Source organism: Onychostruthus taczanowskii, unplaced genomic scaffold (assembly GCF_017590055.1).
Source record: "Onychostruthus taczanowskii isolate IOZ18803 unplaced genomic scaffold, ASM1759005v1 scaffold183, whole genome shotgun sequence".
In the NCBI taxonomy this organism is placed as follows: Eukaryota; Metazoa; Chordata; class Aves; order Passeriformes; family Passeridae; genus Onychostruthus; species Onychostruthus taczanowskii.
Window position 1 is genome coordinate 32,682 of NW_024499051.1, and position 26,782 is coordinate 59,463.

Below are 26,782 nucleotides of genomic sequence, written 5' to 3' on the forward strand. Positions count from 1 at the left end.
AAATGAATTATCTGCATACATCCCAGAACCAAAATCTTTGGGGGCTAATTTAGATTCAATGTTATCATGCTGACAACCTCTTACCAGCTCTAACTTCATCTTTCCTCCTGTAGTTCAAAGCTTGGTTGGCATTCCCAGTTGTAGGTGAAATGCTTTGTCACTCCCATGGTTAGGAAGGACATGGGAGGATGCATTGCTCTGGAGATGCCACTTTCCCTGTCACTGACTTGGTGGATTGGTATGTGATGGACTGGTACATGATGAAATGTAGTTGCTGAACCAGGAAATGTGTAAACAGATTGCACAGTAAGGAAGAAAGGGGTGCAGAAATCCTGTGCTGCTGCCAGATCCTCTCCTAGTGTGTGTGATGAGCTGATCCATGTGGTTTGAAAATCAATTCTCACCTTGTAGTGCTCACGTAACAAGGGTGATGAGAGCTCATTATTTTGCCCATGTCAGCCTCTGACAGAAAGGATGAAAGGGATTCATGCTTATCCTCAAAATCTTTTCCTCTAGCCTGTGCTGCTTTCCTTTTTACACTGACTGGACTAGGAGAGTCCAGTCTAATCTGGACATTCATGATCTTTACTGGACAATGTGCCAAAGCTGGGTTCTGAGTCGCCATAACACAGAGCAACTGGGGGTCAGGCAGACAGGGACCTCCAGGCCTGGCTGCCTCTGGGCAGTGTAGCACACCTCTGCTCTCCCTGTGATTTACTGATTTTGTGAGAAGAAATGACTGTTCTTCTACTCCCAGGAAGTTACTGTGGGCTTGTTCTTATCTGCTCCAGCTTCACCCTTCCTCCTGTAGCTCAGTTGGTTTTCATGCTGGGCTGTGAGTGAAACTCTCCAGTGCTGCCATGGTCAGGGTGGACTGGTAGGATGGAGATGCCACTTTCCCAGTCTCTGCCTTGGTGGATTGATGCGTGATGGACTGACCCAGGAGGAGATGTGGTTGCTGGGTTTTCCTTCTCCCAAGTACCTCATGCGGGCTTGTTTCTGACAGGGAAGGACTGCTTGAAAAAGCACCTATACAGCATCCTCTCGGGCTGGCACCGCTCGCTCACTGCCGAGCCTCTTGCGGCGGGGCTGGGGCGGACGGGCAGCACTGCCCGCTGCCGCCGCGCTCCGGGAGCGGGGTTGGTGCTCTCCTGGCCCCCGTAGCTAGTGCTGCTGCCCCCTTCCCTCGGGCCGCGGCCGGACGCGGGGCGCTCCCGGGCGCTCCCCCTCCTGCGGGGGCGTTACCGCAGGGCCGCGCGCGGGGGCCGCCGCCGCCCGTCCGCTGGGAGCAGCGACTGCCCCGAAGCGCGGGGCTGGCGCCGCGCCCTCCCCATTGGCTGTCGATGACGTCATATCCCCGCCTCCGGACCGGCCTCCGCGCTTCGATTGGCTGACGTGGCCGCCCGTCGGCACGGATCCCGCCCCCGCCGGGCCGTACATTTACGCGGTAGCAAAAGAGAAAGTAACGAGGATGGTGCGGGTGGCGCGCGGAGCGCGGGGCGGGCGGCGCGCGGGCCAGCGGGCGCGATACGCACCGGCACCAGCGGCTCCTCCCGCGGCGGCCGCCGCCACCTCCGCGCACCGGGCCGGAGCGCGACGCGCCGGTGAGTACCGGGCAGCCGAGCTGAGTTGCGCGGGGCACGGCACGGCGGAGCGGGGGCCCGCGGCTGCGGCAGCCCGCGCAGAGGCTGCCGCGGCCGGGAACGCCGACCCGGCCTGCCGCGCTATTGGCGGCAGCCCCCGCTCCCGGCGATCAGGGGCAGAACTTTAGCTCCCCGCTTTTCGTGGGCTCTTTCGTTGTCTCCCCTCATTGGGGGAGCTGAGTTGTCTCCCTCGTTTATTTAAAAATTTCAACTGCGTCAGGCGAAGGCGCTCGGGGGGCCCTTATCCTAGTTCTTATCCTAAAATAGGGCGGGGGGGGAGGGTTGGGAAAAGAACAGGCTGGGAAAGCCTCCCGAGCGAGACGCCGCTGGCCCCCCTCTGCCCGGCCGCGGCGCCTCCGTCGTGCCCGGGCGAGCGGGTCGCGGCGTCTTTCCGCGCTCCTGAGGTGCCGACGGGTTCGCTCCGTAGAGCAGTGGCTGCTGGGGGTGGCAATGCTCCCCGGCCATCCCCTGTTCGGGATGGACATCTCCTAGCTGGCCGGGGCGGAGCTGCGAGTGCTTGCCCCGCTTTGGGCGAGTTGGTGAAGTTGGTGCTGGGATGGGTTTTTCAGAGAGAGCTGCGGCTGCTCCCGAAGTTGCTGGTGAAGGGGACGCACTGTCAGGGCTAGCTTTGGGTATTTTCTTCCTGTCGTCTTCGTTGTCTGCCGAGTAGAAACGGGGGGATTCAAATCCTGCGTGCTGCGTCTTAGCAAATGGGAAGGCAAAGGTGGGGCAGGCAGTGACCTTGGTTGGGGCGGAGGGGACCACTCTTTGAAGAAGCTGTGAAATGTGGTGGGGAGCGGGATTTCACCTCACGGACTGCTGTAGAACAGCAGACTTCCCGAGCCTGGAGCTAGGGGCTTAACTGGGGTCGGATTCACCTCTAACTGGGGGAGGGAAGTGCAAGATGCATGCGTATAAGGATCTCCAGAAGCTAATTTTTTTGTTTTCTTCTGGGTATTTTTTTGTTTAGCCTTACGTGTTTGAGTTTGTAACTGTCTCAGAAAATTTATTCACAGGCTAATTTTATTCCAGCATGCTGGAAAAGTTGCATATCACCCCTGACACATTCAGCTCTTCAGCTCTTACATGTTCCTCCCTGTAGTAGACTCAGCCCAGCAGTTGCTTCCTTTGCAATGAGCAACGGGATAAGGGAACATGCCTCTGTCATTACTGGTGGTGAGCCTTGCAGCCTGGGGTTTTGGAATAGCTCAGTACAATCTGCATGTAGCTAAATGCCTTCTCCTGGGTGTCACTGCACACTGCTCGTGTGGATTTTGCGTGCCATGGGCACACATGCAGATAGCTGAATAGATTCTCTGATAGATTCTCTTAATAGATTCTCTGCAGCACTGAAGAAGCTTTTTAGCAGCTACTGTCAGAAGGACTTGTTATGTTAGACATAATGGGTGTAAGCAAAATAAATTGCTGGAACTGTCGGTTTATGCGTTTCATGATCTGTTTTCATCACCTTTTTTCTTCTTTCCCTTCTGCTTTTTCTTTTTCAGGGTGATCTTGAGTTCTTAACTTGCTAGTGCTCAGCCTCCTCATGCCTCCATCTCCTTTAGACGACAGGGTAGTAGTGGCACTTTCGAGGCCAGTGAGACCTCAGGATCTCAACCTGTGTTTAGACTCTAGCTGCCTTGAATCTGCCTCTTCTGCTGGTGAGAGCCACGCTGGTCTCCTCGGTGCAGCTGTCGTGTCCCTAAAGGCTGCTAATCTCACGTATATGCCCTCATCCAACGGCTCTGCACGCTCCCTGAGTTGTGGATGCAGCAGTGCCAGTTGCTGCACTGTGGCAACATACGACAAGGACACTCAGGCCCAAACTCCAGCCAGCACCAGCAGCACCCACGCCAGAGCCTCCCCTACCTGCCCTGCCAACCAAATGGTCAACAGCAATGAGAACGTTGGCAGCCTGAGCCCGCTGGGTGGAGTGGGGAGCCCTGTCTCAGGCAGCGCCAAGCAACTTGCCAGCATCAAAATCATTTACCCCAATGATCTGGCCAAGAAGATGACCAAATGCAGCAAGAGCCACCAACAGAACCAAGGGCCTGTCATCATTGACTGCAGACCCTTCATGGAGTATAATAAGAGCCACATTCAAGGGGCTGTTCACATTAACTGTTCTGACAAGATCAGCCGGAGAAGGCTCCAGCAGGGCAAGATCACTGTCTTGGACTTGATCTCCTGCCGGGAAGGCAAGGACTCCTTCAAGAGAATCTTCTCCAAAGAAATCGTAGTTTATGATGAGAATACCAATGAGCCAAGCAGGGTGATGCCTTCCCAGCCACTCCACATAGTGCTGGAGTCACTCAAGCGAGAAGGCAAGGAGCCCCTAGTCCTAAAAGGTAATAGACCTCGTTGCCCAGCTCACAGTGTGTTGGTTTGCTTTGCAGTGTGTACTCTCGGCTGTCAGCCTTGCTGATGGTTGCACCTTGAAAGTATCTGTTTATCTCTGGAAAGGCCTGTGTTTCTCAAATTACCAGTGACAAAGCAAATGCCTTCCATGGACAAATAATGGAGCTGGTAGCAGAGAGATGCTTGCTTTTCTCTGGATGTTGTCCTTGAGTAGCAGGAGGGGTGAGAAGTGGAAGGAGGAGGAAATGTGCTTTCTGGTGTCTGTCTGTGCAAAGAATTTCCCCCAGTGCTTATTCCTAGTATTTATAGCCCAAGGAGCAGAGGTCCAGGAGGGGATACTTCTCTTTTAGCTTGTCAGACTGACCTTTACTTAGGAGCCTTATTTTAGTCCATGTAAAACTGGACTCATAGGTGCTGGAGATGGACAGTGGTAGAGTAGAAGGAGGGAGGAGGAAAGGTGAGGGAGGTCACTTGGTCTGAGGCATTGTGTCATGGACCAGTCAGCAAAACTAGAACAATCAAATCTAGTTTTGGTGATACGGGGTCAGAATAATGGACAGAGGAAAATTATCTGTTTAAAAAGTGCTCTGAAAGTGGTATATTTCTGTGTATGAGTGTTTATGTATGTATACATAAGCTTTACAGGCTATCCTGTAAGGGCTTCTGTTTTAATATGGAATTTGGTTTATCCCTTAATGCTTTGGTGGAGATGAGCCCCACCAATTAAGGCATCATCCAAGGACACTTCCCTTTCTTCACTTTATTCTCGAGATCCTATTTATAGCAATGCTGCCCTCTAGATTAAATTTCCTTTCCCCTGCGTGCTTATGCCATTCAGAGGCATGGCTGGCAGAGACTGGCTGTGGCAGTGGGAAACTATGGAAGGATTTGCTGCTTAGCTCATACTGTATGTATTTAATTTGCTTAATTTTTCTGTGCAGCTTGCTACTTCCAACCTGCACGGTGTGGCAGGAGAATGGAGCAGGCTGGTACTTTATCCCTTTTCCTCAGCCGAGTTTCATGGCTTTGTAGAACCTAGGCATCCTGTGAGATACTCCGTGCTTGTATCTTGTGGAAGCTTGAAATTGCTGAACTGTCCCCTTGCTCCTGGCAAGAGTGTAGTCATACTGGGCTTGTTTTAATACTTGCTACAGTATCCCAGTATGCTTTTATTGAGTCTCTGGGGTCATGATGATGCACTTCATCTGTGGAAGAAGGAGATGAGGCACTCGGCAGAGCAAGGCTGCCACTGGAATTGTGCCTTTCTGGTGGTAATCCTTCTGTTGTACAGCCTTTGCAGCTGGATGTGTGGTTCTAGTCCGTAAGCCTTCCTATCTTTAGAAAAGTGGAGTGCTGAAGATATTCTCTGTCTTTCTCTGAAAACGCTGTAGCTTCTCTGAACCTCTCATGGTACTTCTTCAGTACCTGGAGTGAGATCATGGCTGAGATGAAGCTGCAGAGCAGTAATTGGGCAGCACTGAGCTGTTGGGCCCTGTGGGCAGGTTGTGGCTGCTCCTTCTCCCACCTCCCAGCTCTTTGTGCAGCTCTGGGTTTAATCAGGTGCTCGTGGCAGTCCTTGGGCCGTTTTTGGTTTTCAGATACTAAGAAATGTTACCTCAAAGTCCTGCTTAGCAGAAATCTCTTCCCCAAACTGGCCTGTCAACAGATCTGGAAGTGTGCCAGAAGACAGCCCAAATCCTTTGCTTTTTGGATATAGTGATGAGCTGGGCTGGAGCAGACCTTACCTCAGGGAGCCTGTGGTGAGGAGCTCCCCCCATCGCTGTAAGTCCCCTCCCGTTCTTTGCAGTGGAGCTCCAGCTGGGGTCAGATGGAGTTGAGCATGGGATAAAGCAGCATTTGGGAAGGCTGCGGTTAGCTTTCCGAGCTGGGGGATTGGCGCTGGAAGCACTCGTTACTTAGTTTCACTTGACAGGCAGCGTTTTTTCCGTCGTGCTTCAGACGCCCAGGAGCTGGCGCATCCCCATCCCTGTGTTCAGGCGCTAAAACGAAACTGGGGGTGGCCGGGGAGCCCTCTTTGCCTGGGTCTGTTACTTTGAGTGATTTCTCTCGCTCTCCGCTGCCCGGCCCTAATTTATTGCCGGCCCATTTGATCCCCCGTGTTGTGTTTGCAAACGCTGGTTGCTAGCCGGGCTGTCCAAGTTCCCGTCCCCCCAGTGCGGTGCCGCCTTCTCCATGTTTGGTGCCGCCTGTCAGCCCGCGGCCCCGCTGCCGCTCCCGTGGCACGCTGGCACCTCGCGGGCTCGGTCCCATCGCCGAAGCCGGGGCTTGGGTTACTTCTCTGCCTGACAGTGCCTGGCCCCGCAGGCGAGCGGCTTTAAGGTGGCCCAGGCTTTTTGAGCAGCACAGCAACTCTCTGCTGTTTTCCAAGACCGGGCCATGATCTATAGATAAATGTATGTATGGTGTGCCTTATTAGGCACAAGTTAAAAAGAGGTGGTCTGGTTTATTTTTAATGTAGCAGACCAGTGTATAAACTAGTGCTGGGACAAGAGAGTTTTGTGTATGCTGTGGCATGGAAGATTTTAAGACTTCAGTTCCTCCCTTTCTATCCATGCCTCTCCTTGCTACTTCCTTTAACATTTTTTTTGGTCATAAATTTAACACATGCATAATTTTGATTTAAACTCTTAAGCAAGATTTGCTTATTTCTTTTGCCATGAGGCACAGCAACACTTGAGACAGGCATAAATCATCTATTTTTACAAAAAATAAACCCATAAGAATCTTGTATTTCACAGTCCTGCTACACAGGCCATAGCAGCCTGAGCTGTCCTGGCTGAAGCTGCTGCTCAGTCTGTTTATAAACAAAACAGGAATAAATCATGTTTCCCCCAACACCCCATGACCATGGTATTCCATGTTTCCTGAAAACTAAAGGCCTCACTTTTTGTGGATGCTTTTTTTTTTTTTTAATTTTTTTTTTTTCATAGCATTGGAATGGAGAGGGGAAAAAATCAGTGATATGAGCCCAGTGTCCCTTCTGCTCGAGGCCAGTATCAAAACTGAATTTGGGGAGGGGAATAGCATGGTGTTGTGACCCCAGGCTGGGTCAGCAGCCCTGGCCTTCCTTGGTAGGGCTGTACCCCTTTCCCTCCTGCAAACCCAATAGTGAGGCATCTCTGCCTTCCCTGAGCACCTCAGCTCATAGCAAGTGTTTCCTTGAGTCTTGGGGCCTTGTGTGCTTGAGTTTGCTGCTGGGACCTAAAAATGGAAAGTGAGAAATTAATTTGTATTCAGATGAAAAGTACTCATTTTCCATGACTGAAACATTTAGGCTTGGAGTTCAGCTTTTTTTTTTTTTTTTTTTTTTTTCCCCCACAAGCTAAATTCAATCTACAAAGGAAAATAAAATGGAAAATTGAAGCATCTATGCCAGCACATCTTGGCAGCTTTTAACACAAGAGGAGTTGCCTTTGTCTCTCTGACCAGTGTCCAGTGGCATTGTCTCCATCTTGCCGTTCTTCTTCCCTCAAGGCCCACCTTGAGCCTGGTGAACCTGCTTAAGTCTTATGTTTAGTTTGTAAAGGCTTCTGTGTTTGACTTCAAGGAATTCAAAAGCAGAGGTGAAAAATGTGATTTGGGGTTTTTTGTTTTTGTGGGTTTTTTTTTTTTTTGGGGTTTTTTTTTTTTTGGGTTTTTTTTTTTTGTTGTTTTTTTTTTTTTTTTTGTTTTTTTTTTGTTTTGTTTTGGTTAAAGCAAGGTTTTTAAATTCCCTCTATATGCTGTAAGCTCATGGCTGGACTTCTGCAAAGGAGATGGGAAGGAATTAGCTGGTTCCTCCACAAAACCTGGTTCTTTCTGTGTTCTTGTTCACAGTCTGAGGAGCTTTTTATGCTCTGCCTTTCATTCTTCTCTCTGCTCATCGAAGTAAATGAAGTGACTTGCTCTCATTATAGTGGGGAGTGTAAGACCTGCCAAGAAACCATTTCATGCCTTCTGCCATGGTCCAAGAATAGTTTCGGATCTCTTACCACACTAGAATCACATATCAGCAAAGTTGAAACAACTACAGAGGGACTGAGATCCTTACAAAAGGAATAATTACTTGCTTTATGTTCTCCTACATTCATGTAAATACTGTGATCAGCTGCCTTTGAAATACCTGACCTGGTCATAACTTGTACAAATACATTAATTATTACTTTCATTAATTATAGAATTTAACAGTGTCAGTGTTGCTTTAAACCCTAATTGGATTACACTGCAGAAGTGTATTTGAAAGTAAAACTTGATGTAATGGTCAACAAATCCAGCTGACCAACAAAACATGTGCCTGACACTTATTTCCATCAGAGATCTCCACTGAATAAGTTTTAGGTCATGGTTGTAATAGGGAAATGTGTAGTTTTAAAAACACTGGACATTTTACGTGAGTTACTTAACATTTAAAAATAAAATGTTCCCTCTGTGCTGCAGAAGAGAGCTGGACCTGTCAGTCACTGGGGGTAAAGCTTCTGCCAGCTTTGTCAGGGCTGAGATTTCACCTTCAGTATTCAGCTCTGATTGCTGGTGCTTAAAGTATCTTTCTACTGAAATAAATAATCTTGGCCATCACACTAGAAAATTGGTTGTATGTGTCATTACCTTTTGACTATAGATAAATTGGGACAATGGTGTGGCTGGAGAGCAGGGTCTTTTGACATATTTTGAGGGTACACTTCTGCAGAGGAGGGGTACCTCTACACTTTGCCTTTTCAACAGTAATGGTAAATGTGGTATTTTCTCTGAGATTATGGCATCTGAGAGTTTGCTGGCTTGCATGGTGCCTATCACATTTTAGTGTCCTTGGGAAGAGAGCAATGATACTACCTTGGAAAGGGAGGAATAGAAAGGAGATTTGCCCCCCATCCATTTTTGGCTCTGCAGTTTCTTATACGTTTGGAATTAAGAACTAAGAGTTAAGAAGCAAAATGTTACATTAGGCAAACCTCTCTGATGCTTGTAAAGAAAAATCTGGTTCCAGTTCTGTGTAAACTGGGGTAACATTCCCTATGATGTTCCTGGTAGGTAGATGTTGGGTTATAATTAGCTGAATGCCTCATGTGCTGCCCTTACCCTTGCCCTGCCAGAGGTGAGAATTTCTTCTACTGAAATCTTTCTAGGATGGTGTGCTTGTCTATCTTCTGGCTTTTTGTTCTCGAGGTGGACACAACCTTTTGGAGAGGCTCGGGATGGAAGGTTAGCTGTGTTTGAGGTTTGAGTGGTATCTGGATCTTAACTAATACAGATGGACTATTTTTAAAAAAAATTTTTTAGACCTGTACATGAGTGGTTTGCTTCCAAAGCAGCAGCCAAAGTTTTCACTACACTTATGAGCAAAGAAGTTTTTAGTGAGATTGCCTTGGCTTTATGATGCGTTTGAAGTGGGTGCCCATCCCTTTTCTTTAGGCTATGACTCTTTACTCTGTGAAAAGCCCCATTATAGTTTATTTATGCAAACAACTCAAAAGTGAAGAAATGCCATAAATATAAGCAGCATGCACACATCTCGACATTTCCCTGCTTTGCAATTTCACCAGCCAGCCAGGAGGGAAACACCTCTCAAATATTCAGCATCATCTTGCAGGGCTATAGAAGTCATGCTGTTTAAAGAAATAGATTATGGTAATCTGAAGATAACCTAATGCATTGTTCCTCTGTGTATGAGATAAGATTATGTGTGGTGCTTGGGCCTTGTTGGGAAGTCCCTGGTGGGCCTGGGAGAGTGCTGGCTACAGAAATTACAAGGCTGACCTGAATTACTGTGAGCAGCTGTTTTTCTGAAGTTTTGATTTGAAGTTCTCACCTGAATCAGTCTTTAGCAGTTTTTTAAACACCTCAGTACTGTAAAAGTTAATTTGTTGGTATCACAAAGGTGTTTGGTAAGCTGGGGCTTAAAGAAAGCAGTGTATGTATCATGGATGTCACCTTTCCCAGCCTCATGGAAAAGTAAAGGCTGCAGAGTCCCATTGAGGGGAGATTGGATCAAGGTGCTGTCTTGAACACGACATTTGCTTCAGCTTCCTCTGGCAGGCCTTTCATCTGCTCTTAATCCGTTGAGGGTTGTGGGAAAGCTGAAATGTGCACTAGCGCTCTTGGGTTCAGCCACCAGTCCTGGCTGTGCCAGTCAGGACACCCTGTGATGAGGCAGAACAGGGACTGCTGTGGGCAGGAGGCACGAGGGATTCAGGGAACATGTTTTTCCAGCTGGAAAATCCAGGAGTGCTCATGGTCTCTGCACAGTGTGTTGATGAATGCTCTGTGGTTCAGTAGTGAAGCTTGGGGTTTTGTTGTTTCATTTTGTTTAAACACCTTGTGACTTTTTAGTACAGGAAACTCTTTGCTTCAATTAGTATCTATGGTGAAGGCAGCCTCACATCTGGGAGCACTCTGAAGGTTGTTTTTTTTGTGTCCTCTGCTACTTAGAAAGATATTGATTCCCCGTGGGCCTATGTCCTGCCAGGAGGTGGTCTCTCACCTAGTTCTGGAGCAGCATTTTGGGGGCTGGAAGGAAAGGGGAAGAGATGGAGAAGCAAGTCAGTCCACCATGTGGTACAAAAAAGGAGGAACTGGACTAGAGGGATAAATCTGGGCCTAGATAGCAGGGCAGTCTCGTGGCCAGGGGAGCTCTGGTTAAGCCCACACAACAGGCTTGCCATGAAGCATAGAGAAGTTATTTTCATCTGATTTGCATTTTTTTGTTGTTTTTTTTTTTTTTGTGGGTGTTTTGGTTGGTTGGTTTGGATTTTTTTTTTTAATGCCATTTGCACCATTTGTTACACAGAGCTTATCTCTCTTGCTGCCATTGGTGTTAAGTGTGTTTGACCCTGGCTCCATCTGCAGTCACAGTAGTGCCCTGGGACAACGCACCTGCCTGCTGGAGAAAGTGGGAGATGGATTTAAGAGCACCTTGATAGTGCATTTTTGTAAAATTTTAGGCACTGATTTGCCTCTGGGTATTTTTTTTTTTTAAAGCAAGGTTCATCTTCATGTATTTCTCTGCTTGGGTGAGGCAGTTATCTCCTTTTCAAAGGAATGCTCTGCTCCCAGTAAAAAGAGTGAGATCAGGAATGGGCACAAGCTTCTGATCTCCTGGCACTTGGTGTCAGTGAGCCTGTCCCATGAGAGTGCATGCAAAGAGACCTAAATTGGCCAGTCTGCAGGGAGCAACTGGGACCTTTTAGGTCTAGGTGCTACCTAGTCCCTCTGACTTGAAGGAATGAGCTTCTGATTGCTGCTGCCTGGGGTAGTGCCGCCCTTTGTCTAGCTCAGCTGCACCCACCCACGGCTCCTGCAGTGGGGGAGCTTCTGCACTGGGCTGTCCCCACTGGAGGGTCTGGGCATCTCGAAGTCGGGAGGGAACTGTAAATCTGTCATTATGTGCTACTGGAGAGACAGGAATGCTCCTACTTGAGTGGAAGGGCTTGGGAGCCACTGCTCCTGCCAGAGTTAAGTGCTGCTTTGTGTGCACGCAAAACCCTGCTTCCAAGATCAGGGCTTTGAAGGAGTAAGTTGGAATATAAAAAATTAAGAGAATAATAGAGATGTGAGCACATTGGCTCCAACTCGTTTACTATGCCCTAGCTTTAAAAAGTCTACAGCATGCCTGGATAAATTCCTACTTGATCCACTGCAACAGAGAAGAGCTGCTTCTAATCAAAGGTAATAAAAAGAAGAACAAATGTTACTCCTTGTCCACACATGAATCATCATATATTTTATTTTATTTTATTTTACAATGGCCTAAAGAGACTTGGAAAATAGAAGATAACTTGCAAGCTTCTGTCATATCAGTCAAATTGATTATCTCCAGTTCATTATGCCAAAGTGTGATATTAAGCCTTATGTAAGCGGTTGAACACTAATGCTTTAAAGCAAAAGCTGTTGTTGGAGCAGTTGACCTGCACTATGTTGATGCTGGGCTCTTAATTCTTCTTGTTCTCTGTTAAGGTAATGGGAGTCTGTCTGTCCAGTTGATGAGAGCTAAGAATAAGACTTTTGCTGGTGCTTAAAATTTGCTGGCATATTTTAGGTACAGAACCACTCTGATTGTTTAAAATGAAATTATTCTTAAATTCATAGGTGTTAGTCCAGGAAGGCAGAACAGCACCTCTGTTGAGGTACAACACAGTTCTTATGTTTCCTGGGAAATAGTAGTGGAGACAAGGAGTTATTTTATTTGGACACAATAGTTGATATTCATCTATCTGGAAATATTCCTTGTTTTATTGCTGTTTAGCTCTGGATTCTGTAAATATGTCTTTTTCTCTTCCCCCTCTCCCTGCTTCCTTCTTGCCTTGAGTCTGAAGAATATGGATGCAATCTGGGTCGACTTTCTCTTTGCCTGTGGGGTTTTTGGGAGCTAGCCTTGGTTCCTTGACCATTTGGGCTGGGATGTATGTGCCAGCAGAGCTGGCCTTGAAGCTTTTGTCAAAGTGGGAGCTAGCATACACCATGCTAGTTCCAGTAGTGTGCTGCTTTTAATTTGGACTCTGTGGCACTGAGATATGTCAAGATAGCATCCTTTTCTTTCTCTGTTTTTTCTTCATGTGCTTTGGAATACCTTGCTAGAAAATGTCAAGTCAGAGCCAGATATTGTTATTTCTAGATAAAAGGGTAGAAACTTTTCAGTCTAAAAAGAGTTTAAAATATCAGGAATGGATGGTACTCCCAAAGGTGGGTGTGGTATATCAGTGCCCTGTTTTCCTTTCATATTAATGTGCATGGTGCTGGTGTTTCTGATGTAGAGGAGCAGTGGCTTGGACTGGAAAAGAGCCTGTGTTATCCTCAGAAGCAAAGCCTGCTCTCTCTTTAGAAATAAATTGTCCTTGAGAGGTTGCCCTTAAAAGGGGAAAGAGAATAAATGGATGGCTGAAGCATGAAAATGTCAGTGTTCTCTAAAACATGCAGATTAAACAGAAAGGTCCACTCTTACTCATCCAGGATTATGGATGTCTGACACAGTGCTGGGACCCTTCTCCCTCCTCAGATGTGCTGAGCCACAGCTGCCCGCATCCTGCTCCTGTGCTGGCTCTTTCCAGGCCACTTGCTTGACAGATGCATATGGTGATGGCCAGGGAGGGAACTGGTAACAGATTAAAAAACAAATGAAACTTGCTGTTTTGGGCAAACCTGCTCAGCTCTACCTCTCTCTGGGAAAACAGACCCATAGCTCTTTGTCAATATAAAACCATTTGTGGTATTTTATTGCAATAAAATAGTTTCTGTTCCCTCCCCCCTCACTTCCTCTGCCTCCCTTGTACATAGCTTTAGCATTTCTTGATGACCTTTTTGTTAATATCATTTCCAGTGGGAGCATTTCACAGTAGAAGTATGTATTCCTTCAGGGTTTATGTTAACATTTCCAGTAATTATTTAATTGGACTTCATGTTAGCCTGCATCCCCATGGGAACACATACTTTTGCCATGAGAAGTTGTAACGTGACTAATTTTGAGTTTCTGCTATAAACACTTGCCCTCCAGGGAGGGTAAGTCCAGTCCTCCTTGGTGGCTGTAGAGTCATCATCATAGTGTGTTTGGGTTGTGGGGTTTCTTGCCTTACTTCTGTTTACATTCTTGTATAGTTTAGTCCTTGTACCAAAATTCAGAGCAGGCCTTCTCTTTCACCTTCCTGACCGCTCCCAAGGATAACACAGTGCTTTGAAGAATGCTAGATTATTTCCCCATGAATACTTGAGTTTTTATTTTGAAATAAGCAGACTCAGCACTCCCATAGCATAGGGCAGATTTCCAGTTACAAGCTGGAACCGCTGTCTTGAATACAGAGAGGTGATCCCAAAGTATTTGGGGTGGCTTCTGGACAGGCTGGTGAGCCCAAAAGTTAGTAGCATCTCTTGGAAAAGCTGACAAGTAAAGGGATGATATGGATGGGATATGTGGGTTTGCTTGGATGTTAATGGTCTGAGAAAAAAACCTAAATTTAAGACAAAAAAAAAGTATAAAGAAGAATTAAACTGAAATCCAAGAAGGGTTTTCTAGTGACAGGTCAAGGAAAAAAGATTGGTTTTTTTTTAATTGGAATGAATTTAGATGATCTAGTAGTCATGAGAAAAGGAAAAGTGAAGGGATGAAAGCTGATGGTGGAAAAAAGCAAGTCATATGTTGAGGTGTGGGAGGCTCCTGGGGGTGATGGTGTGGTTGAAAATGGGTGATGGTGAGATGGGAGGAGATGAGAATGGAGATGGACAGAGTCAGCGACTGGCATAGCCTGGCAGGAGAGGGGCAGACTTCTCATCTGCCTCCCAGGATGTGACCCTGGGAGAGCCAGCTTTGCTGTGCCTGGTGTCAGAGAAAAAAAATAAAAATGGATGAGGCCAAGGACCTCAAAAGCCAGTGGGAGAGGATGCGCTGTGGTATGGGATGTGAACCGTAGCGAGATAAAATTAGAAATAACATGCAATCGTGTGTGCACGTCCCTCGATGCTGGGGGGAAACCTTTCCTCTTCATCCGGCATCGCACTCTTGACTTCTAAAGGGACCTCAAAGCCATTATGTCAAGGATATGCTTGTGATTCCTCTAGGCCAGAATTTGTGTACAAACTGACCTCTCGGGATAGTTCCCACACGGAAAAAAATTCACCTTGCAAGTTCTTCGGAATGCGAAGTTTTGCCCTTTTTTTGAAGTGCTGCTGGCAGCTCAATTCGAGGGAGAGACTAGATTAGATTGAGTGTATCAAGGTGGAAGCTGTTCTTTGTGAATGCTGTTTACTTTTACTTTTTTGTGTTTGCTCAAAGCTTAATCTTTTGCAGCACAGCTGTTGCTGAATGCTGTGCATGTGACAGGGAAAGCACCATGGCAGGGTTTCCTTGGAATATCCCACAGACATGGGAGGAGTTCACTAATGTCACCTGTCTGAGTGTGGTCCAATAGGTCCCCACCCCTGTAGACGTAAGGGAGTTGCCCTTCCTGCTGTGTGGGCAAATACAGTATTTCCAGCCATGTCAAGGTTGCTGCAGCAGTGAGGGCAAGCCTTGAGTACTGCTCAGCTGTAGCTGTGGTGGGGAGATGGCCATCTGCTTGGAGAGTAGGAACACTCCTACAGTGATCTGCTTGGATTGGCCCTGTTGCTGTAGAAGAAGTTTGGGAAGCAAACTTCTTTTCCTGCTTGGGCAAGGAAAGTGTGTATCCTGTGTTGTTCTGAGATCTGAGCATCCCTTCTTTCAGTGCCTCAGGATGAACAGAGCATAATCCCCAGGACACACTAGGACCCATCTTTGTTGTGGCTAAAATCACTGCAGCAACATCTGTGAGCAAGTGTGATGGCTGCATCTTCTACTGCAAGGTGGCCTTAGGTCCTGTGCCTGATGGGTGCAACCCCAGTGCCACCATGCCCTCCTTGACAGTTTTCTTGGTGCTCAGCAGACCTACACCTGCAGCCATAGCTGTGTTGGTGGTATGAAGAGATGGTCTAGGTCGTTTGCCATATCCTGCGAGTGGATTGGGCCTACAATGGCAAAATTCTGCTTCAACCAGTACAGCAGCATCTTCCTTAGTAGAAGGTCCATGGTACAGGAGCAGCCTGCATGGTGGCATTGCAGTGGTAGTGGCTCAGCACCAGTGTGCCACCCTGCAGCAGGACCTCTAGACACTGGTGGGCAGCATGGTGGGGGTGGCCATGAGACCTGGGCCCTCCTGCCCAGGAAGGCTGAGTAAGGAGGAGAGCACTGGGTGGGTGAAGCATCTGGACAATACCTAACTTCTATTTTTACATGCTGGAGTCATATTTGCTTAATCTTGAGGCATCCTGTGCTTTGAATCAACTTGACACAAAGTCATCTGTTCATTAATAACACAGGAGCAGTTTAATTGTTGCCTTAGTGGAAAAATACATGAGACTGTCATCAGCTGTTGCTTCTGGCAGTGCTTTTCTGCATTAATGTAAATAAATGAGGTCACAGGTTTAAAGGAACAGGCTGTATTGCACAAATTCAAAACATTGTCTTAAGCAGATACACACCAATTGTCTGAGTGTCTCTGTCCTGTCCTGCACCCTGAATGCTCCCTGTGACATTTCAGCCCTAAACTCACTCAAACACAGCTGCAGGGTTTGCTGTAGTGGTACTGACAGGGCACATGCTGAGTGGGTGTCTTAAAGCTTGGCTTCACTCCTGAGCAACTAAAGCTTGTGGTGACCAGAACTGTGGTATCACCAGATTTTCTGCTGTGCACCCCACAAGAGCCCAGCAACACAAGAGAAGGGGAATTTACAGATTGAACACCTCTTCTGCTGATACTTCTCAGTGTCCTGGGATTTCTGTTCTTCTTGTGCTTGTCTGTGCATTGCTTTTCTTTTTTTTTTCCTTTTTCTTTTCCAAGATGGCTTTGTGGTATTGTAATCAAGGATGAGCCGATCCAGAAATCCGCCTGGACAGCTTTGAAAGCCATATAAAAGGTCTGGTTGTCTCCTAAGACCATGTGCTTAGTCTAAATGTGGCTCCCACATCTGCAGTCTGTCATGTATAAAAATATGTTGCTATTTGCAGTGGGAGCGGGAACACCCAGTACCTGCCACGCTCAGAGCAAAGTATATCCACACCGATGAGTTAATGCAAAGGTGTTGCTTTGTGGTGAGGGTATTTGACTGTAGCTGCCTCTCTCTAAGCTCTGCCACTGGAGAGGGAACAAGGTAATTTACTCCATTAACTATGGGGCAAGATCCTGTTTCCAGATAGGAAACATATTGCAAATGTGCCAAAACATATTGTGGACCCAGATCCTCGTTTGCATGTAGTCATGCAGCCGGAGAGTAGCAGTGGTGGCTGAAGGAGAGACAGAGGAGGAGGCCAAATGTTACTGTACTCCTTGTACTTAAATTCTCAGTGTTCTTGAACAACAAACAAAAAAACCCCTAAACTAAAAAGCTGCAATGGTAGAAACAAACAAAAAAAATCCCTTCAAACAAACAAATCCCCAACCAGCCATTCCACTTTTACAAATTTGTGCAGGTAAGGTTTGTTTCTCTGGATTTCTTTGAAGATGATGCTATTTTAAGGCCATAGTCTCTTATAAAAAGCTGGCTGCCTCATTCTTGCTGTACTTTTTATGCTTGTTTTGCATTGTATTTGCCCTCTTCTGATGGCAAATGACAGACACTGTGTTAAGCATGACTTTTATGCCAAAACCATGCTTCTTGTCTTTTTTTATTTGTTCAGAGCTGCTTTGGCTGCTGTTCAGCTGCTCACCTGGTCTTGCAGTGCTGGTGTGAGCCCTGGGCTCCTGGGAGGCTTTGGAGCTGGAAAATCTGTGTGCAGCTGCTGCTTGGGTGCTGCCTGGTGGGGGAGTTTGAGGAGCATTAAGTGAGATGTTTATGGGTAGATGGCTGCAGAGAATTGGAAAAAATGAGTGGGAGTAGCAGGAGCATGTACAGTGCTGACTTAAAGCTTCCCCAAAAGTTTTGAGGTCTCAGACACTCCAAAGTCTGTTGTCACTTACTGACTGTTCTGGCAGGGCAGGATGTTGGAAAATGTCATGCAGTTACGACTGCAAGAATGGTTCTGCAGCCTGGGTCTTCCATCAGTGGTGAGCAAAGAGCCCTTGGTGTTCTGTTGTATTCTGCTAAATACCACACAAGGCCATCTGCCAGCATGGGTTCTGCTTCACTGATTGATTTCCTTATGGAAGAAATACCTTGGGTTCCCCAGAGTGCTGAATGTCCTTGTATGTCCATCTCTCTTTGGGTTTGGGTAGGTTCAGCCCTCTGAACACCTGTCCAGCAGCCGTTCTGGAACAGAGCAAAGGCACTTGAGATGTTGTCCGTGCTCATGCACAGGCTGCATCCCACTGGCTGGGCATACTTCCCCCTGCTTTGGTCATTACAAGCTCTTTGGAGTGTTTAAAGCCAGGAGAGATGGGCTGCTGGCAGGACAGTCTGTTGAAGTGGACATCCATCAGTGGCTCATCTTACTGCTGGCATGTTTGGTTTGTCACTGAAGGTGAGTCCAGACTCCATGGGTGTGGTTCCAGCAGCACTGCCATGCATTCCCATGGGCTTTCTTGGTGGATATATTATGTTATCTCTCTATTTAGGCTGTCTCTATATGATGAAGGCTTTTCCCATATTGCAAACAGCATCTGAAAAGCTGCTTTTAAAATGCAGCTTTTGTGCTAGTGAGGAGCTTTTGCTAAGTTGTGCTTCTTGGCCAGAGATGCTGTTACTGCCCTCTGTAATGCTTCCTTCATTCCCCAGGTTTGGAAAGGCTTAGGCAGGGTCAACCACAAAACAGCTTGTGTTACAACCCCAAGTGGTGTCTCTGCATCCATGCCTTGAGCTTTCTCGTGATCTGGAGTTGTGGTCAGTAGCAGTGGTGTCTTGCACCTTACTGAGTTTAATGAATAAACTCTCAGAACAGGCTTGCAAGAGCTTTGTGTTGGCCTCTGGTGTGGGTACAGCTTCTTCTCTTCCACCTTTTCTACCCTTCCTAAATGAAGACTTGAAATGAACTGAAATAGCAGCTGCTTGCCAAAGGAATACAGATGCATTTGAATACTTTGTACATTGTATTTACCTTCATGTGGAAAATCCATACCTCTCTTTCTGACTGATCATTATTAACTTTGCTTGGACCTGTTTTGGGAGGTAGTCTCAAATTTAAGAAAAATCTGAGCATTATGCATGCTTGAGCTCCACTTAAATTACTCTAGTGCCTCATAAATCAGTTTGTGCAAGGATTGTGTGTGTTGAGAGTGGAACAGCATTCAGGAGGTGTCTGGGTCCTTCTTTGGAACCTGCATGACTCATATGGCAGCACAGATCCAAGCTAAGCTCCTGCTGTTGGATTTGGGTTAAGCTTCCTGCCATGACTGCATCTTGCTGCATCTTTTCCTGGGTACCAGTGTTCTTGTCCAGTCCTCCCTTGCTGATGTGTCTGAGTCAGTTCAGGTTAGTAATCCTCTCCCCAGCAATGTGTTCTTTCAGAAACATTTGCTCTGAGAGTTGCTTTAAATATTGTTTGAACTGACTTTTTAACTCTCCTCTCGCATGAGGAGACGAGCAAGGAGAGTGGGGGATGCGAACTGACATTAGGAATGGTGACACTGGCAAATGTCTGTAAAAAATTGTGAATTAAGGTATTATATGTCTGGCTTCTCCACCTGTTGAGGCATCTTCTGCATGTTGTATTTGGGGTCCTTTCCCATCCTTTGCCCTCATACTCTCCTGTGTCTTAGAAGGCAGCTGGTAAAGCAAGGTGGTGTCTGCCACACCATCAGTATGTCCCCACCTGAGTGATGAACCAGTAGGGTCCTACCTCCAACTGGGGCTGCTTATTCCCAGAAGTCAGCAGGAGAGGTGGAAAATGAGTGTTGCCTCTGGGGTCACTAAAAAAACCTTTTCAGGGGTTTCCTTGGGAATCCGAGCATGCTGTGGCTATTGTTTAAAAAACAATATTCAAGCTGAATGGATTGCTTGCCCATTCAGAAAGATGGGAATGTGGGTTAGGGTTTAGCCTGTAGCCTAGACTACATGCTGGGGCTATTGGTTTAGATGAGACTTCAAACATCTTCAGCTTGGGGACCATCATCTTGTTTGTTTTCTTGAGTGGACTGAGAAGACTTTTCAGGCCTGTTGAGGCCAGGTGGTGCAGTTGAGCTCAAATTTTTGTCCTTGCTCTTCTTTCTATCCTGATCCCCTGTTACAACTTTGAGAACAGAGATCTTTAAGGCAAATCTGTTTGCTCTGTGTCCTGTAAACAGCAGAAATAGTTGAGGACAAGCACATTTTTAGTCAGGGGAAATATTCTGCATTTTGTAGGCATTTCAAGGATTTCAGGGAAATTGCATTACTAGCAGTGTGTGAAGGACACAAGTTTGGATGTGGAAAAGGGTACTTTCATTAGAGGGGCTCAGATGGTTGTAACTAGTCTGTTGCCTTGTGCCCTTGGAATATAGCACAGGGCACTGAAATGGGCCTGGCTGAGTCCCACCTTAGGCATGTCACAGACAGACACTTGAATTGGACATTTGAATTGCAGCCCTCAACAGCAGTGTTTGATCCAGAGCCCAAGAGGGAGCATATTTTGCTTCACTTTAGCAACTTCACTGGTTCACTGTGAAAGAGCATGGAAAGGATGGAAATAGCCTCTCTTTTATTTTTTTTTCCTTTTTAAATAACGTTATTGGGAGGGTGACATTCTGCATTTATTTTGGCTAGTGTGGCTCTTTCTAGTAACTTCAGAGTTGCTCTCCCCTCTCCTGGGTTTTTTTTGGCTTGCAGTTAACAAAGTGCAATTGAGCCTGAGCACTTGGCTCCTCTCGATGCTGAGCATGACTTCAAGTACCTCAGTACAACAGCAACGTGTGTGAGGTTGGGAGGAACGCATCCCTGCATTTCTCCTCTTTCCGCCTTTTTCTTTCAGAGGAGCCACCTGTTAGCATTACGTCAGCAGCTCCCAGGAACGCCGCCTCCTACCAAAGGCCTCACACAAAGTAGTAGTTATTGTGTTGTTTGCACTCAAAGAGCTGATGTCATGCCAGCTGATGTCTTTGTGTGCTTTATGGGATCGCCATGGAAACTGGGCAGGTGGGGAGCCTGCCACTGACGTCAGTGCAGAATGAGGTGTAGAAAGAAGGTCCACTTTGCTTGCTCCAGTTCTTCGAAGCCGCCCTGCTGCCCTCCTCAGAAAACAAGAAAAAAAAAAAGAAAAAAAAAAGTGAGGGGAGGGAAATAGTTCTTGAAAAAGCCAGCAATAGAGCAGGGAAGGTATGAGCTTCCTTCACTGAAAAACTGACTTCTCCCTCCCCCCTCAGATCCATTTCTCAATCCATTTTCATGTCCTAAAAAGAACTTTTGCTAGATATTTTCAGGTGTCCGGGGCAGCAAAAGGAGAGCTGTTTGCCACATGTTAAGCAAGCACCTCAGTTGCTGTTAGGTTACAAAGAGTGGTTTTCTTTTGTTTGGGTGCACAGATGGATACATGCTGTTCCCTGGAGCGATGCCAGGGTGAGCTGCTCCCATCCTCCTCAGAGCTCCTGAGTGGGGGGATGCCCTGCAGGACTGCTAAAGGGCAGGTAAAGCTAAGACTGTTCCAGCTGGCTTGATGCTCTGCTCTAGTGTGCTGATAGCCCCTTGGCCCCTTAGTTTTTGTGATGTTTTCTTTCTTGGAACGCCTTCCTTGCCGCATGGGCTGGTAGGTGAGGCAGCCTCAGCAGGCTGATGTTGCACAGAGGCATGTTTGTCTGTGAGCCCTGTTGTTCCTTGGCACCATCCACCACGCAGAGGGAGGACAATGCCTGCTGCTGATTCATGCTACCCTTGCTGTTGACAGCCCAGTGACATTGTTACAATCGTGGTGGGGACAGTAGAGCCAGCTCCAGCCCTTGTGGCCCCACTGTGTGCTCTGAAGAAATCTTGGGATATCTAACCAAAATGTTTGCTTGGTCTCTCTTCCCAGGAGGACTCAGCAGTTTCAAGCAGAACCATGAAAACCTCTGCGACAACTCCCTCCAGCTGCAAGAGTGCCCCGAGGGGGGAGGAGGGGGCAGTGCCTCCGCTGTGCCCCCTGTGCTACCTCAGTCCATCCCTACCACGCCAGACATTGAGAACGCTGAGCTCACCCCCATCCTGCCCTTCCTATTCCTTGGAAATGAGCATGATGCTCAGGACTTGGAGAAAATGCAGAGGATGAACATCGGCTACGTCATCAACGTGACAACTCACCTGCCCCTGTACCATTACGAGAAAGGCATGTTCAACTACAAGCGGCTCCCGGCCACTGACAGCAACAAGCAGAATCTCAGGCAGTATTTTGAAGAGGCTTTTGAGTTCATTGGTAATTACCCTTGTCTGGAAATACTCCTGTTTGTTTTTTTATTGTTATTATTTTTACCCGTTATAACAATTTAGAGTGAACTTTATGCTTTGCCAACAACTCTGAAGGCTGGTTAAGGCCATATTTCCTTTAGTTTGGGTTGTCAGAAATGTTGAGCACCTCATATTTCTGTCCTTTCTCATCTCTGGCACGTCTGGTTAAGTAGCCCAAGGTTACAATTTTTATCCAATGACAGTAACGCCTACCTTCAGGCTTCTAAATTCAGGAAACCCCACAAAATTGAGACTTTTATCATCCCCTCTTTTTTGTTTCTTTTGCATTCCTAGTTTTCACACAGTGACTTTGAGCCATTTTTTTATAGTGACTGTTCTTAATGGTCTCTCAGTCTTTCCTAACTTAATGAGAAAACTGACAAACTTTCACACTTGGCTTGTTCCACCATTAGATTTGTAGCTTCAGAGTGTATGTGTGGTTGAGTGAATAGTGATGAAAACTTGCATTAATAAGCCTCTAAATCCTGTAGGCTGTTTGAGAGAGTTCACCACAGACACGCAGCTTGTTGTGGAGATTGCTGAAGAAGTGGCCCAGCAGTCCTCTGGACCTCATTACAATCAACACAGCACAGCCCTCAGCCAAGTTTGGGGCCATGCTCAGCTAGGCTAAAGCCAAATGGCCACTTCAAGTAGGGCTGGTCAGAGAGGACTTCAGCATGTAGTATGAAAGCTTTTGAGGACCTTTCTATGCCCCTCTAGATGTTTTTGTGCACACTGCTTTTGTGGCGTAGTAAAGGTGCTTCCCTAGCACAAGTATGTGTCCTGAGAGGTTTTTCTGAAATATGCCAAATATACCATTGACATAAAATTCTATTTTCTTGTGATGAGACTGAGCTAATTCCTTTACCAGTACTTCAGGCTTGATGGAGGAGTACTAGACAAAGGAAGAAGTGTCCTTGTGTGTGCACTGTAGCATAGGTACTTGACTGACCCCGTACTGGAGCGGGGTGTAGAGCTGTGGTCCTCCCTGCCCTCCTTTGTGCTGGCTCTGCACTCAGGTACACTCAGGCTTGGCAAGGATTTGACCCCAGCTGTGGGACCAGGTGCCAGGGCAGGAGGGGCAGGCTCAGCAGGTTGCTGTGAGCCCATCTGCCCCTGCTATGTGCGGGGCAGGTCTAGCAGCTCAGAAGCAGATGGCTCCTCAGCCTTGCCTGGCTGTGTCTTGGCAGGGGGTTGCAGTGTGCTGATGCCTGTGCTCTGCAGCCACACTGCTTTAGTGAAGTGAACAGAGAAAACACTGCTTATGCTGCAGTTCAGGTGGCTTTTACCACTCTGAGCCTTTGGCTTGTCTTCTACAGTGTGAAGGACCAAAGGATCTCTAACCCAAATTTTCCCTTGTGTTCCTAACCCAGTACCAGTAGTGCTGTCAGTTCCCCAAGCTGCTGGTTACTGTGTGCCTGGGAAGGTGAATACTTGTTTGGGTGAAGGGCAGAGAAAAGGAAACATTGCTTTCATCCTCTGGGAAAACAGCTGTATCAAGAAATCCAGTAAAACTTTAAACTTTGAGTTCAACAAGATGGGGAGATACAATAGGCTAAGCTTAGGTAAAGAGACTGTGAAACTCCATTGAGGTCCTTCTCAGGTAAAAGAGAGAGATTTCTGCTCCCCTCATCCCCATGAACTGCAGTATTAGTTCTCAAAACCACTGAAAGATAGTGTTTGGCTTGTGACCTTACCAAGAGCAGAGAAAGCAGCTTTGCTCTGGAAAGGTTTAGAAAGCATTTCAAAACCCATTTTACTTCCTTTTTAATAATTACAGCTTGAGGGTCTGTCTTTGTTTTAATAAACAAGTATTTTTCCATTGAGAGTTTTTCTTCCGTCTCAAATTAACCAGCTGGGGAAGTAACTGTTCAAAGCTTTCCCTTCCTCAGGGTAAACTTTAATTTGCATTTGAGAAGATTTGGAAATGTTTAAACACCGGATTGTTGGCATATGCTTCTTTAAATATGTCTTCAAAAAACCACAACCAGCCCCAGGTTTGGCTAAGACTAAAGCCATAGGAAGTGAAATCATCAGAAACTCTCTGGGAATGTGTGTCAAAATACATTAGAGAGTTTCAGCTTTCTGAAATACTAACTGGGAAAAGTGTCTAGAGGGAAATTTGCTTTATTTATGCTTTCACAGTACAGGTTGAGCATGTGGGGTGGGTTGAACTGTACTCTTGGTGGAGTTGGATTCGTGCCAAAATCTGCAAACTAAATTCATGTTCCTCCTGCGGATTGAAATAAAAGAAGTAGTTTGAAGTGTTACTTCCTGAAAGTTCCATCTCCTGTTGTAACAGCAAGCTGTTGCAGGTGAGGATGGTATGCTAGTGACTGTCCTCTCTCAGGTCCTGTTAGCACGTGGTTAGAAGGACTCCTTCCCCCCTAAATGCTGCTTAGGGTGCCTCCCTCTAAGTGATGAATCGTGGTGGAGTGGGGGTGTGTGTGTGTCCAGCTCCTCCTTTTGCAGAGGCACCACAGCAGAGACACCCACTGAAGCTCATTTCAAGAGTACCTTTGTAAAGCTTCAGAGGACAGGGCGTTGAAATACATGTATTGTTATTAATTGAATCTGAAAATACCTGGTTTCTAGAAGTGGTTCCCTGCTCTGAAAAACAGGGAGGGTGAGATGCTGACGTAATGCAGTGGCATTGCAACTGAGGTGGAAATGGAGCCTGAGATTCCTCATCATGGACCTTGCCCTCCTTACAAAATGCTCTCTGGCAGAGAAGCAGCATCTCTCTAGCATGGTTCTACTAATAAAGAGCAGAGAGTGGATGTGAGGATTTTCAGTGTCAGACTGGACAGGGGGTTTCACATTCAGTTGCTCTGAAACCCCGGGGGAAGATGTGCTGGAGCGGAAGGGGAAGAAGACACTGCTGTGCTTGTAATCAAATCGAGGGGCTTTTCATATTAAGTTACTCTTAATTGCACTGAGCTTATTCAAATTTACAAACTGGCAGAAATCTTACTTTCTTCTGTCTTGTTTGCAGAGGAAGCTCATCAGTGTGGAAAAGGTCTCCTCATCCACTGCCAGGCCGGTGTCTCCCGATCTGCCACCATCGTTATTGCGTACTTAATGAAGCACACACGCATGACCATGACGGATGCCTATAAATTTGTCAAAGGAAAACGACCAATCATTTCCCCCAACCTTAACTTTATGGGGCAGTTACTGGAATTCGAAGAAGACCTGAACAATGGAGTCACCCCGCGAATCCTCACACCAAAGCTGATCGGTGTCGAGACTGTCGTGTGACGGCCACGCTGCGAGGGGGCGGAACCTGTTCTTCACCTGATTTGGGGCAGTGATGGGTGGGTTGTGGGGTTTTCTTTTTAGCTTTCAAAGGGGAGTTTTGTGGCAAACTTTTTGTGAATAAAACCTTTTTTTGTAAGGAAAGGTTTTTAAAAGATACAAGAACTTTGCTGGGTTTGGGATGCTGTTGTGATTTCCTCCTCAGACACTGGCAGAGCAGGGAGGCTTCAGGGCAAAAGGAGTACTTTTTAAAATAAAGACAGCAAGAAGAAGAAATGGTGGGATTTTTTTTTCTTTTAATTTTTATTTTTCCCTCCTCTCTGGCTACTTGTAGAGTTTATGGCTAAGTAGTCTGTGCAGGTTCATAGACTGAAGAAACCTAAGTTGAAGATGAAACATAAATAGCCAAAACAAAGCAGAAAAAAACCTCCCTGAACAGAAGGGCCTTTGTTCTGCAAAGGCTTGCTAAAGAGAACCTAGAAAAACGCTCACCAATGCAAAGGAAATCAGAGCAGCTTAAAAGTCTGCAAGGCACTTTTCACACTCCAGACTCAAACTAAAGAAGAAAAAGTTTATTAGGTGTGTTTCATGTTCCAGTTCTATTTTTGTATTTTGGGGTGTTAGGTTTTAACAGTAAGGGACTTCGATCATTCTATGCCATATGCCTTCACTGGCTTCTTGTGCAATAATAATTTGGAGTTTGTTTTGAGTGTTATCCAGTTAAGAGTTGGCTGTCCACTAATAATAAGATAATAATTTTTAAAGTCTAATAGTGCAACAGCAGCCAGCTTGGTTCAGAAAGGATAAATGAGAGCAATTATTTCAATCCTTTATATTATTTTGATCCTGGTTACAGTGCTATAAACCTTTTATGTATGTATATCAGAATGTACAAAAATCTAGAACAAACGAAGTTTATTTAAAAATATTTTTCACACAAAATATTGGTGTGTTTCAGTTGTCTATATAAAAGAAATTTGATTATAAAACAAAAAATCTTTTGGAAAGTGTGTGTCCTTTTATTTCTTTAGCCATTTTCCATTTTCTTTCTATGGGATGGGGATTTTGTGTTGTTCCCTTTGGTTTGTTTTTTTGTGGCATTGTACCTCTCCCACTGACAACATTGATCTGTCTTGTTTGGCATCTCCCCTTCAGCGTTGCGTTCCTGTCCTCTGCTGGTGGAACGTTTTCTTTACTTTCTGCTGTACTCTTCCATCTCTCTGTAACCAGATTTTTCTTTCTGGCTTGACTGAATTAGCACTATTGGTGAGGGCTTTTTGGAACAGACTTGTTAATTCTACAGCTCAGTAGCCATTTGGAAAAATAAGAAATAAACAATCTCCACGAGTTCATTTTCCTATTCCTCTAGTTAGCTTATCTTCTATGTTACAAAATTGTCCGGTTTTTAGGCATATGTTGGTCACGTGTGCTTTTCCCTGGCCTCTCTATAGCCCCCATGTTTAGCAGTTCCACAATTCCTAGGAATCATCCTCCTGGGATTTTCCCTTCCCTCTTGCCCTTCTTCCCTTCATGCCCCTCCTTTTCCAGCTGTTTCAGTATTGTGTGGTGTGTATTGTAGGGCTGATATTTCTGCCTGACAGTGTCCCTTGGGCAGCTGACTTTCACTTTCCTTGTTTGTATTCACTTTTTTTTTTTAAAACTATATGGTATGACCTGATCTGTTCTGGACTGTTACCACCTCT

General features: G+C 46.3%; 1 protein-coding gene across 1 annotated transcript; it reads left to right on the forward strand.

Moving 5' to 3' along the window:
* The first annotated feature begins 1,472 nt into the window (after nt 1-1,472).
* Nucleotides 1,473-26,086, forward strand: DUSP10 (dual specificity phosphatase 10). The gene is made up of 4 exons (XM_041401038.1): nt 1,473-1,604; nt 3,149-3,991; nt 21,412-21,789; nt 24,817-26,086. Exons 2-4 carry the CDS (start codon nt 3,190-3,192, stop codon nt 25,080-25,082), a joined length of 1,446 nt encoding a protein of 481 aa, XP_041256972.1. The 5' UTR covers nt 1,473-1,604; nt 3,149-3,189; the 3' UTR covers nt 25,083-26,086.
* The last annotated feature ends 696 nt before the right edge of the window (nt 26,087-26,782 follow it).

What these genes read in the sequence shown, in the direction of transcription:
- DUSP10 (XM_041401038.1), top strand. Translation starts at nt 3,190, where the DNA reads ATGCCTCCATCTCCTTTAGACGACAGGGTAGTAGTGGCACTTTCGAGG. An exon ending in GGAGCCCCTAGTCCTAAAAG is followed by an intron (nt 3,992 to 21,411) that starts GTAATAGACCTC and finishes CTCTCTTCCCAG; the next exon opens with GAGGACTCAGCAGTTTCAAG. An exon ending in AGAGGCTTTTGAGTTCATTG is followed by an intron (nt 21,790 to 24,816) that starts GTAATTACCCTT and finishes TCTTGTTTGCAG; the next exon opens with AGGAAGCTCATCAGTGTGGA.